The sequence below is a fragment of the Sinocyclocheilus anshuiensis genome, unplaced genomic scaffold, assembly GCF_001515605.1.
Source record: "Sinocyclocheilus anshuiensis isolate Anshui unplaced genomic scaffold, SAMN03320099.WGS_v1.1 scaffold267, whole genome shotgun sequence".
Lineage (NCBI taxonomy): Eukaryota > Metazoa > Chordata > Actinopteri > Cypriniformes > Cyprinidae > Sinocyclocheilus > Sinocyclocheilus anshuiensis.
The window spans coordinates 1,089,149-1,101,662 of record NW_015552637.1 but is presented as its reverse complement, the minus strand read 5'-3'; the positions used below and the strand labels follow the sequence as shown (position 1 = coordinate 1,101,662).

At 36.0% G+C, this 12,514-nt stretch overlaps 2 protein-coding genes and 1 pseudogene across 3 annotated transcripts in view; 1 reads left to right on the top strand and 2 right to left on the bottom strand.

Moving 5' to 3' along the window:
* The window catches only part of LOC107666854 (tRNA (guanine(10)-N2)-methyltransferase homolog), a 26,754-nt gene extending 24,408 nt beyond the window's left edge, over window positions 1–2,346 (bottom strand). For both annotated transcript variants that reach the window (XM_016458355.1, XM_016458354.1), the window contains exons 1-3: window positions 2,159–2,346; window positions 1,904–1,969; window positions 1,756–1,829 (exon numbers count right to left, since the gene is read on the bottom strand). In XM_016458355.1, the coding sequence (XP_016313841.1) occupies window positions 1,756–1,829; window positions 1,904–1,969; window positions 2,159–2,236 (218 nt within the window). In that variant the 5' untranslated portion in view covers window positions 2,237–2,346. The remainder of the gene's footprint in view (window positions 1–1,755; window positions 1,830–1,903; window positions 1,970–2,158) is intronic.
* Window positions 2,347–2,628: 282 nt separating this feature from the next.
* Window positions 2,629–4,376, top strand: LOC107666727 (actin-binding Rho-activating protein-like; annotated as a pseudogene).
* A 1,452-nt stretch (window positions 4,377–5,828) lies between these two features.
* hint3 (histidine triad nucleotide binding protein 3) lies at window positions 5,829–7,951 on the bottom strand. Its single transcript, XM_016458356.1, has 5 exons — window positions 7,741–7,951; window positions 7,069–7,186; window positions 6,796–6,865; window positions 6,550–6,676; window positions 5,829–6,117 (listed from the first exon to the last, which is right to left on the bottom strand). Exons 1-5 carry the CDS (start codon window positions 7,867–7,869, stop codon window positions 6,079–6,081), a joined length of 483 nt encoding a protein of 160 aa, XP_016313842.1. The 5' UTR covers window positions 7,870–7,951; the 3' UTR covers window positions 5,829–6,078.
* Between the last annotated feature and the right edge of the window lie 4,563 nt (window positions 7,952–12,514).

The following is a 12,514-nucleotide window of genomic DNA, read 5'->3' as shown; positions in this document are numbered from 1 at the left end:
ACACACATACACAAATACAGCAATAAATTCCACTGTAAAACACTGCATTCAGATTAAAATATCCAACCATTCAAAAGTTTCAGACCAGTAAGATTAATACTTTTTTTCAGGAAGGATTAATTAAATTGATCAAATGTGACAGTACAGATATTTACAATGTTACAAATTTTATTTCAAATAAATGCTGTTCTTCTAAACTTTCCATTCATCAAGGAATGCTGTCGCTGTATAATGGTTTCCACACTTCATTAAGCAGTACAACCATTTTCAACTGTGATAATAATCATAAATGTTTCTTGTGCAGCAAATCATAATTAGAATGATCTCTGAAGGATCATGAGACACTGAAGAGGAGAAGTTGAGATCTGACATCACAGAGGAAAAAACTTTATTTTAAACTGTAAAATTATTTCACAATGTTAATGTTTTTTTAATATTTTTAATCTGATGCAGTTGGTGAACATGAACAAAGAACCTTACTAATACAAATCCTTAGAACAGTATTGTATATATCATATCATATCAAAACAAGCACAAGCACACTTATGAACATTTGTTAATAAAATTATTTTTTAACATGAAATTAGTTTCTTATTCCATTCCATAAAATGCAGTGAAGTATTTGTTTTCTCATTTACAGTGTACCAAATGTAGGCTACTTTTTAAACTTTTGTCCATACAATTTTGTTTAAACCAAAATTTTACTTATTAAAGGAACACTTCCATGCTTGTGTGTGTGGTCTTAGATTCCTATTCATTTTGTAAATATAGCCTATGCCTAACAGTTTAAGAACAAACACACCAGGATAGATGAAAAACGATTAGTCCACAAATGCAAGTTTATGTCAGCTGTTGTACTCAAATGATAACTACTAACAACATACACAGTTTTAAAGCATTGCAAGCTACAGCACAAAGAACTGAAATCAAAGTTAGTTAAGTGTGCTTAATGTCTGCAGTCATTCAGTCAGCGACGACTGCACAAAACGTGCAAACTAATAAAAACATTGTAAACTGTTACAAAAATGATGAACAAATGTAGTTTAGGCATAGGTTTGTGCAACACTGTAAATATATTTACCTTTTTTTAAATATTCCATTATACCTGCTGAGATACAAGGAGCGTGAACTGAAATTCTCAGTTCCACTTGGTTCCACGCGCACGTCCGAGAAACTCATGAATATTCATATATGCTCCGCCCACTGAAACCGAAAATCTCGTAACACTGGTGCCCTGAAGAGTTTAGCTCCAACTTGCCTCGACACACCTGCCTTCAAGTTTCTATGCCTAGTAAGAGCTTGATTAGCTGGTTCAGGTGTGTTTAATTGGGGTTGGAGCTAAATTCTTCGGGACACCGGCCCTCCAGGACTGAGTTTGGGCACCCCTGCCTTACACCGTGTCTACACTGGACGCCAGCAGCGCGAGAAAATACTATAGAACTCATTGTAATCAGTGATGCTGTCTACACTGGATGCGGCGCGACACGACAAATCCCCGACAGTAAACTGCTACCGCATTCTATTTATGATGTGTTGACACAAATTTCAAATGATTTTCAACGGTCGCTTTGTCGCGTCTAGTGTAGACAAGGTGTTATTGTAAGATGGCATGCTCTTAAGCCAATCATTGACTATATTCAAACACATGCAGTCTTGATTAGAGTAATTCAATTAGAGTAACATTTATAATAGGCCTAGTTTGTCATCTTGAGCATTTTACATGTAATGCAAATGTAATAAAATACTACAACCTACTTTCCACAAATCGTTCTGGACATGACACGCCGTATATCATCTTCCGATAAGCCATTCAGTTGCCAAAAGGGAGACTTATGAGAAAAGAGTTAGAGTTAGAAAATAAATAACAATTACTTATGTCAAGTGAAAAACAATTTGGGACTACCTTTTCGCTGAATGTTTCTGATGTATCAAATGGACGTTTCCTTAGAGACAACAATGCTTTTATTTCCTGTAAACAATAATTCAGAGAGTGATATATATACAAAACACAGTTTGATCTTAGATTTAAATTAAAATAATTAACTCTACAATACTGAATTGAATTGAGTAATGAGTTCTCCAAAGTACACTCTGACAGATTAATTCTAGCATTTTGACACGAAGGTGTCTGAGTGAACTGAAGGTTTACAGTTTGTACCGGTATTCTAAAATCGACGTTATCATGTGCAAGATGAAGTAAATATTGTCTGCATGCTCGACGACAGTGGAGAGCCATGTTTGTGTGCTACATTCAACATCATCCGATGAGTACATTATGCTCGTAACAACAGTTCCTATTTGGCATCCCCGTACGTAAATCGCCTACGCGAAAGTCTTGTGAAAGGATTAGACATTTGTACTTTTCATTCAATGCCAGTTTTAACTACTGTAACTCATACCCATGAGTAAAATTAAGTACATTGCCTTTGGAGTCGGAACAACTGTGTGTTCGTGAAAGCAGAATTATTTTTTTTTCTTATGATTTGATGTATATAGTCCTTTTTGAAAATGGAAAAGATTTCTTGTCACCTGATGATATCTTTTAGTCTTTTCTACACGCTCATTAACTTCTAAAGAGGCTAAAATCTTCCCTATCATTGGTTCATCATCTCGTACATGATTCTCGTGCTCTGATTGGTTGGTTTGCACGTCAATCACTCTCACAAGCGATCAGAAAAGTATTTACTGCTCTACTTGTAATGTATCCACTTCCATCGCTGTTACAGCATGACAACCATCCTCAAGAAGCCAAACAAAGTGGGTAAGGTTTTATTATAATACACCTAACGTGTGATGCATATATTTCGATGTCAAATAAATCTACAGTGTTCTTTATATAGTTTCATATACAGTATAGTTGCATATGTGTATCGTATATAGTGCCGTTTCATGCAGGCTTTGCAACCTTCAGAATAGAACTGAGAATAATGTCTCAATTCTATTGTCCCAATTGTTCTGTATTTCGAGAATGAATTATTATTGAGAATAAATTCAATTTGAATTGAACTGGAACTGAGATTGATTAATATAGAACTGTACTTCAAATTTGAAGAAGAATTATTAAAATAATAAAATTAAAAGAAGCTGCATTACGTGCAAATTTAATAATATAATAAATATAATAATATCATTTTTCAGTATGAATATGGGATATTTCCAGAAAGAGTTAATATTACTGATACATGTAGTTGAATATAATAATCAGTATCTGAAATGTCACCTATAAAAAAAAAAATGTGAATTTAAATTATAAGCTACATTTCTCTCATCATTTTTCCTAGTAAGCATTATTTTCCCCAAAGTCTTCAAAATTTGAGCCAAATAACATAAACAGTGTGAAACCTTAAACACACTACAAAATATATTTATTTATTTGTTTTTGCCCAGTTTTATAATCCTGGAACAGTGTTTTCTTAGTATTATTTATGTTATTTTTACAATTTAGTTTTCATTTATTTATATTTCAGTTTTAGTTTTTATTTCCAGTTGGTAATTGTAGTGCTTCAACTTATTTCATTTAGCTGACAAAGGCAACATTTCTAATTTTCATTAAGTTTCATCTAATATTTATATTTTATTTTATTATAGTTTTATTTCAATTAACAAAAATATTTGTATAGTTTTAGTTAACAATAACCTGGAACATTTTATTCCTAAAATCTATCTATATGATATTGTTTAGCTTTAGGTCCCCCGGCTAGTATTGATTACATTGGGTCAGTCTTACTTGTAGACTTCATGAGGCTTTAAGTTATTTAAAGGCTGTACGACATGCAATCTTCTCACTCGCAGCCTGTGTTGTGCCAACAGTGAAGCATGCTAAAAACTAGAGCCGTCCTGTGAGCCAAAGGTCACCATAATGCCTAATGACGACAGGGCGGAGACCTGCACCGTATCCGTCAAATGTCTGACAGAGAACTGGCAGAAATGGTCCAACGACCACTGCGAGTATCAGAAACACAATCCCTTCAGCAATGGCAAGGTGATTCCCCCGCAGATCCAGGGAGGACAGGAGGGCTACGGCAGGCCCTTAGAGGGTGCCCAAACAGAGCAGAGAGGAAAAGACGCCCACTCTCACATCAGCAGAGGTCACAGAGCTCTGCCTGGTCATTAGTGAGATCGGGGCGAGCGGGGACGACGGCAGGGTGTCTGTGCGGTTCGGGACGCTGTTTGAGAGATACGTCACTATCTCTAATAAACTAGTGGGAGTTCTGCTGCGAGCACGCAAGCAAGGGCTGGTGCACTTTGAAGGAGAGATGCTGTGGCAGGGGAGAGATGATGGAGTGCTCATCACCTTGTTACAGTGATTTACAGCAGTGCTGGACACCATGTGCCTGCCTGTCCAACATTTCTTTATAGACATCCGTTTTACTTGAACATGGGTTAGGAGTCAGTTCTCGGCCAAAGAAACGTATGCTAATGAGATTTAAACTGAGTGTGTTGAATTTAAATGTAGCAAACTGGTATATTCTGTTATTGTTTTAAGTACCACCAAACAGAATTGGAAAAACAATGATTTCAAACAATGATTTTTTCCTGCTTAAAAATATCTTATACCAGTCTGAAAATGTTTTGCTGGTCTTAGTTGGTCTACCAGCCTGGTTAGGCTGGTCTGTTTACTGGTTTTAGAGGTACTTTAAAGAAATAGTTCACCTAAAGATGAAAATTTGCTCAGGCCATCCAAGATATAGATGAGTTTGTTTCTTCACCAGAACACATTTGGAGAAATGTAGCATTACATCACTTGTTCACTGATGAATCCTTTGCAGTGAATGGGTGCCGTCAGAGTGAGCTTTTCACTTCACATTAATTGATGGACTGGAGTCATGTTGATTACTCGTGAATTATTGTGATGTTTTTATCTCTCATTCTGACGGCACCCATTCACTGCAGGGGATACATTAGTGAGCAAGTGACGTAATGCTAATGGCTTTTGAGGTTGAGTAAACTTTCATTTTTGGGTGAACTATTCCTTTTAGCAGTTTTTTTTCTGCAGGGCAACCAAACGACTTTATTCTGATAATATCTCTGCACAATGATTTATCCTCAGAAATTACACTCATTTACCTTTAAGTGAACAATAACAGTGCAACATTGTAGTCTTGACAAGCCATATTCTCAAACCATAATCACATTAATATGCCATCACTTTGATGCACAGTGTTAAGGCACACAATGCTTTCCTATTGAAACCTTTCAAAAGGTGTTTTTTTTGTAATGGAGTAATTTTCTCATATAATGAATCACTTGCAAGAAAATTACAAGTATTGCCTAGAAAATACATTTAAACTTTTCTGTATTGAATTGCTTTGAATTTATTCTAAATATAAATAATATGAAAATATATTTACAGTGATGATAGTTTTGAAGCACAAAAACTATTAAAAAGCAGATAACACATATGCAGGATATTATTTATTTTGTTTTCATGCTTATATATATCATACAACCTTACACCACTCAATAATTAAATACATCTGAGGCAATATAGTACAATCTCTGTCATGGCATAAACAGAGTTAAAACTTAATTTAGTGTCATATGAAGGAAGAAAAACATAACTGCTCTTGCATCAGTGATGCAGTACAGAAAGAATAACAAAAACACTGCCATGAATTCTGATGCCAAAATCATTCAGCTAGTGTGAGGTTAAAGGTCAAAGCTAATTATTGAGATTACCATTTTTAGCTCATTCATATTTAAAAACTCTCCGTCACAGCTCTGTATCCTTAAAAAATCATATTACTTTAGTAAAACTGGAGGAATCCCAACTGTTCTCTGTAAAAGATTAATGATTTTGTCAAATTTATCAACGTCATTACTATTCGGCATGCTTCCCCCTCCCCCCAAAGCAATTGAAAAGTAGCTGCAGTTTTGTAGCTTCAAATTTGATTAGCCCATCTGGCTGATGATATAACTAACAGAAAACACAGCATTATGAGTTATTACAACCCTGAGGCACATGTCCGTGACCTTTTGTCATCACAAACATATTGACTAGGGCTGTTATTATGAGTAACGTGGCTCTGGGCATCTTCAACATTAATGTATTTTGAGTTCCTCAAACTTCCTGTACATTTAGCTCAAAGAGTTCAGCCTTTGGAGTAACTGGTCGGCCTGCAAAATAAAGACATACAAGGGTTAGCTATACATTTGCACACTCCAAAGCAAGGGCAAATCAAAAATCCTACAATTTAAAACAAAGAAAACCTTTATAGTAGTAGAATTGGTAAGACTAAAACATTTCTCCACACAGATCCATTTGAGCAGTCAAAAACAAAAAAAGGTTTTCATTCCCCCTGCCACTGTAGCTTGTCCATTTTTATTTAATACAATTTGCTTGTTCCAATTACATGACAAAAGGTCTCATTCAACAGACGTAATAACTGGCAACGTCTTGCTACGCTCAGAAAACATTTTGTTTGTTAATGCATCAATAACCCACTCCAAGGGAATATGATTATTAGTTTTAGTGGATGTAATTTAGTTGTAAACTAAATTGTAGTGAACAGTGGATTGTATTGTTGGTTTGTTCGTTTGATTGCTTACCGTTACGAACCAATACGAGTTTAGCCTGTAGATCAAGCGGGACATGAAGCCCATCTGACTGACGGGTGCGAGAACATGGAGATGCAGATGTGTGACAGAACAGAATGGAGGCCAATGGAACCCAAACCTATAAAAAAATATTTATTATAATTGGCATGTGATGCATCAGAACATAACTCACAATGTTCTGCATGCTTCATAAACAAGGACTTGATTTTCGTGTAAGCGGCAGATGTTTTTCATTACCTAACATCATTTAAATCAGTCACATCGTTCTTCTGAAGTATCTCTTTCCCCGTCTCCACCAACTGCTCCACTAAAAACCACAAAAATAGAGTTTGCACAGATGACTCCTTAGTAAAGCATGCTATGCGTAACTAAGCTGGGAAGTCTGACTACTTGTACACGTTAAATCGGACTCATTATTTCAGATTGTTACTGTAGAAAGGCTCCAGAGTAGCTACTGCCAGAAATGTCTAAACATTTACACCAGTCTTGAATAACTCACAGCGTGTTTACCTAATGGTACATGCTCTTTGCCGAGAGATTTACAATTGCCCACATGTTTACTTGGTACAACCAGATAGTGATGAGGAGCTCCAGGGTGGATATCTCTGAAACAGGACGCAGTTTCATCCTGAAAAACAGAGTTTTAAATAAAACTAATAACAATCATTATTCTAATTAATTTGTGTTACATCTGTGCTTTTACATTGTGCTTCATTTATACATTTTAATATTTGTTTTCCTTTTTGAGTAATTACTTTGACAGGACTATTTACAACGTTTGATGTTTTTAACGGTGTTTAAATACATTGTAAATTGTGCAATAAATGACTTAAACATGAAGAGTTAATGTTCCTATTGTGAAGCATAATTTAAATGAATTTACAAAATAAAAATTATAATATTTTTCAAAATACATAACTCTTTCTTTCTTTCTTCATGACGACAATGGCCGAGCAATCATCGCATTACCTTTTTATTAAAACAAAATTACAGTAACCTTGACATTTTGCAAGGAGAAAAGGAAATACTCTGATATATGTTAGGACACGTCGGCCTATTACTTCTATAAGTAAATATTGATTTTAGGAAACATGTATTGTCATGTGTATTGTGATCTTTAGCCTCTTTCGCGCCTCTGCAATAGTTATGATATCTTAAATAAAGCACTGACACTACACTCACGTTATGCAGGAGCTCAGTTCCCATTTCTCCCTTCACGATTTTACAGAAAATGCATTTTTTATCATATCCATCATCAGTCTGGTTCGTTGTACCGATCTCAGGTGTCGGTGTGTTTACGGCGGCTGCCATCTTCAAAACGTGAAGTCGGCGCTAATTACATCATCACCGACACGAGCGTCACGTCGTTTCAACATACAAGTCCTCTGAGTCAGCGGGGTTTTTAAAGCCAAGAAATCCCAATAGTATCCAGCTGCAGACCCGCAGCACCTATATAATGTTTATAAAATGCTTAATATGTCATTATAAAATGCATACATAAAGTTTGACGTATCGTGTGTAATAAAAGCAAATTACCCCTTAAAAACCATAAGGTGGCGCTACTCTTAAAAAATGTAAGCTCCGCCCCTCACTTCCGGTTCTGTGGCAGCGGTTCTGTGGCTGCGGTTCTGCAGCTGGATATATCTCAGAAATCCCAAATACCATATGATGATCCCTTTGTGAGAGAACCCGAGTTAAAATATATGCTTGTACATATTTTAATGTCCAAAGCTCCAAAATTATGCATGATATTATTAAGTTGTTCTCGAGAATAAATGATTGCACTTTGTACTAAATCCTAATCAATTTATTAATATATTAAATAAAACAAGTTTTTATTATTATATTCGTTTATTTTTTGTATTTTTTTTATATTTTAATCCAATATTATACACAAAATATAATTATATTAGATTATATTATTATAAAATATAATATAATTATATTAGAAATATTGTTTAAAAGCAGTTTTATAACCAGTGAGCAAGGTAAAATGACAGTGGCAGAGCATCTTAAAAATACAATACAAACTATTCTTGAATGTATGCTTAAAGAAATGAAAGACGTATTAAAAAAAATTATATTGTTTTTTTATTTAAAAATTATTATTTATTTTTTTTACAAAACTACAGGCATGTGTTAAAGCATATATTGTCATCTTGTTGTAACATTTTCCATGATATAATGTTGAATATACCATATATTTGATGTGCTATATTTCCTGTTACTTCATTTAGGCCTATAGAAGTCCAGATTTTTAATCAAATTTATTCAGATGATGAAATTCTGAAGAAAAATCGAGTCACACTTCAAATATAATTTCGTGCTCATATGATGCATGCTCAAAATTTGATTATAGGAAACATTTCCCATTCAACTGTGTGAAATATTACACATTTCTAAGCTTATAGCAATTTAGGATATTTCTTCATATGATATTGCCAGAACCTATATAGTAGAGGAATTTACCGTTAACCATTTAACAGGTTTATACTGTAGCATTTTTACAGTCTTTTACCGTTAAATTCACGGTCATTTTTTACAGTGTAGAGATATTTATTCTTTGGTTTCACCATTATTTCTTTTAAATGGTTAAAAAACAATAATAATAATCATATGATCTTTCTTGTTCTTGTATTTAGTATAAACACAACACTAAAACCTAAAATATTGGTCCCACCAAAAAGAAGAAGAAATTAATAAAGTGACAACGACGACGTGACATGTTGCCAAGTATGGTGACCCATACTCGGAATTAGTGCTCTGCATCTATCCCATCCAACGTGCACACACACAGCAGTGAACACACACACACTCAGAGCAGTGGGCAGCCATTTTTTGCTGCAGCGCCCAGGGAGCAGTTGGGGGTTCGGTGCCTTGCTCAAGGGCACCTCAGTCATGGTATTGAAGGTGGAAGAGAGCGCTGTACATTCACTCCCCCCACCTACAATCCCTGCCGGTACGAGACTCGAACCCGCAACCTTTGGGTTACGAGTCCGGCTCTCTAACCATTAGGCCACGACTTCCACTTCATAAAGCACCTCTACAAAAAAAGAAAAAAAAAAAAAAGGTCAATCAAATTTGATAAGTCAAATTATTTTCTGTAGTAACTAACAGTACAGTTTTAATGATAATTAAAATATGAATCCCTGCTTGTAACCTTCAAAGCAGAATGAGCTTGGCAACCCCTTGTAAATTTATAGTGACTCCTATTCTGGGTCACGACCCCTGGATTGGGAACCACTGCTTTAAATGATATATCTTCTAAGCCCCTTTTTGAATTTGATTAGTTGAGCATCTCCAACAGCAGTGAATAAGACACAGCTGTGTTATTCTTTATTTACCGCCTATGTCTAAGGAATACTATTTTATTGTGTGCAAGCAGCCAGCGCAGCAGAATTTGAGCAAAATCTCCCTGCAGAATCACGCAGACGGAGCTCCTGACCGGTTACTAATCAAGAGAGGCAGAAAGGATAAGTGAGTGACAACACACTATGCTAAACTGCTCTGTTTAGCGGGTCAACCGAGCAATTACTCCCGAGCACTCCAATATGTCAGGATGCCACATTTACCGCCTTAATGTATGCAAATGATGTCATTAAAATGCATGTTCATGTTTAGTCTCTAAATTAAGAGCTCATTTGCACTCCCAACAATCCAGAGATTCATTATTACAAATTACAAAAATAATAATGACTCAAGACATCAAATTTACTCTCCTTGTACACCCTCTCCTATTTATATTATGAATGTGAAAATAATTTATGTGACAATCAGCAATTTGCAGCCACTGTATTGGAGGTTGTCAGCTGGCCAAAGCTATTATGTTATCTCTTGTTCTGCGGCTCCATATGATAAATAATGTGCCAGAACATGATTGTATGTAATTACAGTCTGCTGTGGTATTGTAAGAATGCAAAGGATTGTAAAAAAGAGAGAGAGAGAGAGAGAGAGAGAGAGAGAGGACTAGTGAATGTGAGACAGAAGATGATCGTGATGTGAATGGAAAATACAAACGCCTTAGAAATAACTGGGAAAATACGAAGTTATGCACTGGCAACAAACAACGGATCTCATGCGTCTCTAAATGATTCATGACCAAAATATCAACTCCAGCATTGAGGAAGTCAATGTTTTGTCCTGAAGAAGTTGTAGAATTATTCATGAGGCATCGGCTTTGTAAATAGATCCTGTTGATTAAAATGGAGGAAGTTGGGGGGTGGCGACAACTGCAACTCATGAATCTCTGGAGAGGGAGAGGGAGAGGGAGAGAGAGTACATTCACTCCCCCCACCTACAATCCCTGCCGGTACGAGACTCGAACCCGCAACCTTTGGGTTACGAGTCCGGCTCTCTAACCATTAGGCCACGACTTCCACTTCATAAAGCACCTCTACAAAAAAAGAAAAAAAAAAAAAAGGTCAATCAAATTTGATAAGTCAAATTATTTTCTGTAGTAACTAACAGTACAGTTTTAATGATAATTAAAATATGAATCCCTGCTTGTAACCTTCAAAGCAGAATGAGCTTGGCAACCCCTTGTAAATTTATAGTGACTCCTATTCTGGGTCACGACCCCTGGATTGGGAACCACTGCTTTAAATGATATATCTTCTAAGCCCCTTTTTGAATTTGATTAGTTGAGCATCTCCAACAGCAGTGAATAAGACACAGCTGTGTTATTCTTTATTTACCGCCTATGTCTAAGGAATACTATTTTATTGTGTGCAAGCAGCCAGCGCAGCAGAATTTGAGCAAAATCTCCCTGCAGAATCACGCAGACGGAGCTCCTGACCGGTTACTAATCAAGAGAGGCAGAAAGGATAAGTGAGTGACAACACACTATGCTAAACTGCTCTGTTTAGCGGGTCAACCGAGCAATTACTCCCGAGCACTCCAATATGTCAGGATGCCACATTTACCGCCTTAATGTATGCAAATGATGTCATTAAAATGCATGTTCATGTTTAGTCTCAAAATTAAGAGCTCATTTGCACTCCCAACAATCCAGAGATTCATTATTACAAATTACAAAAATAATAATGACTCAAGACATCAAATTTACTCTCCTTGTACACCCTCTCCTATTTATATTATGAATGTGAAAATAATTTATGTGACAATCAGCAATTTGCAGCCACTGTATTGGAGGTTGTCAGCTGGCCAAAGCTATTATGTTATCTCTTGTTCTGCGGCTCCATATGATAAATAATGTGCCAGAACATGATTGTATGTAATTACAGTCTGCTGTGGTATTGTAAGAATGCAAAGGATTGTAAAAAAGAGAGAGAGAGAGAGAGAGAGAGAGAGAGAGGACTAGTGAATGTGAGACAGAAGATGATCGTGATGTGAATGGAAAATACAAACGCCTTAGAAATAACTGGGAAAATACGAAGTTATGCACTGGCAACAAACAACGGATCTCATGCGTCTCTAAATGATTCATGACCAAAATATCAACTCCAGCATTGAGGAAGTCAATGTTTTGTCCTGAAGAAGTTGTAGAATTATTCATGAGGCATCGGCTTTGTAAATAGATCCTGTTGATTAAAATGGAGGAAGTTGGGGGGTGGCGACAACTGCAACTCATGAATCTCTGGAGAGGGAGAGGGAGAGGGAGAGAGAGAGAGAGAGAGAGAGAGAGAGAGAGCGCTACATGAAGGGAAAATATTCAGGTTCTTTAATCATGTTCTGCCCTACTTCCAACTTCCTCTTTCATTCCATACATCCCACTGAGACGATTGCCATTGCCACTGGTCACCGTCACACTTGGCTTTATGAATCTAAAATTAGCCTGTGTATTTTTATGAAATTAAATGGCTATGCCTTTGCAGACAACATGGTTGAGAGGTTAAGAGGCATTTTTAAGAAAAATGTAATCTGCTTTTTTTACTTTTCAGCTCGTTTCTGCTGATATTTAAAGTCACTGTGAATTGATGTTTGCAAACTTTTACTT

Excerpts from the sequence above, each read along its gene's own strand:
- hint3 (XM_016458356.1), bottom strand. The coding sequence starts at position 7,869 with ATGGCAGCCGCCGTAAACACACCGACACCTGAGATCGGTACAACGAAC. Across the intron at positions 7,187-7,740 it reads GAACTGAGCTCCTGCATAAC|GATGAAACTGCGTCCTGTTT; the intron begins GTGAGTGTAGTG and ends TCTGTTTTTCAG. Across the intron at positions 6,677-6,795 it reads ACTGATTTAAATGATGTTAG|GTTTGGGTTCCATTGGCCTC; the intron begins GTAATGAAAAAC and ends ATTTTTTTATAG.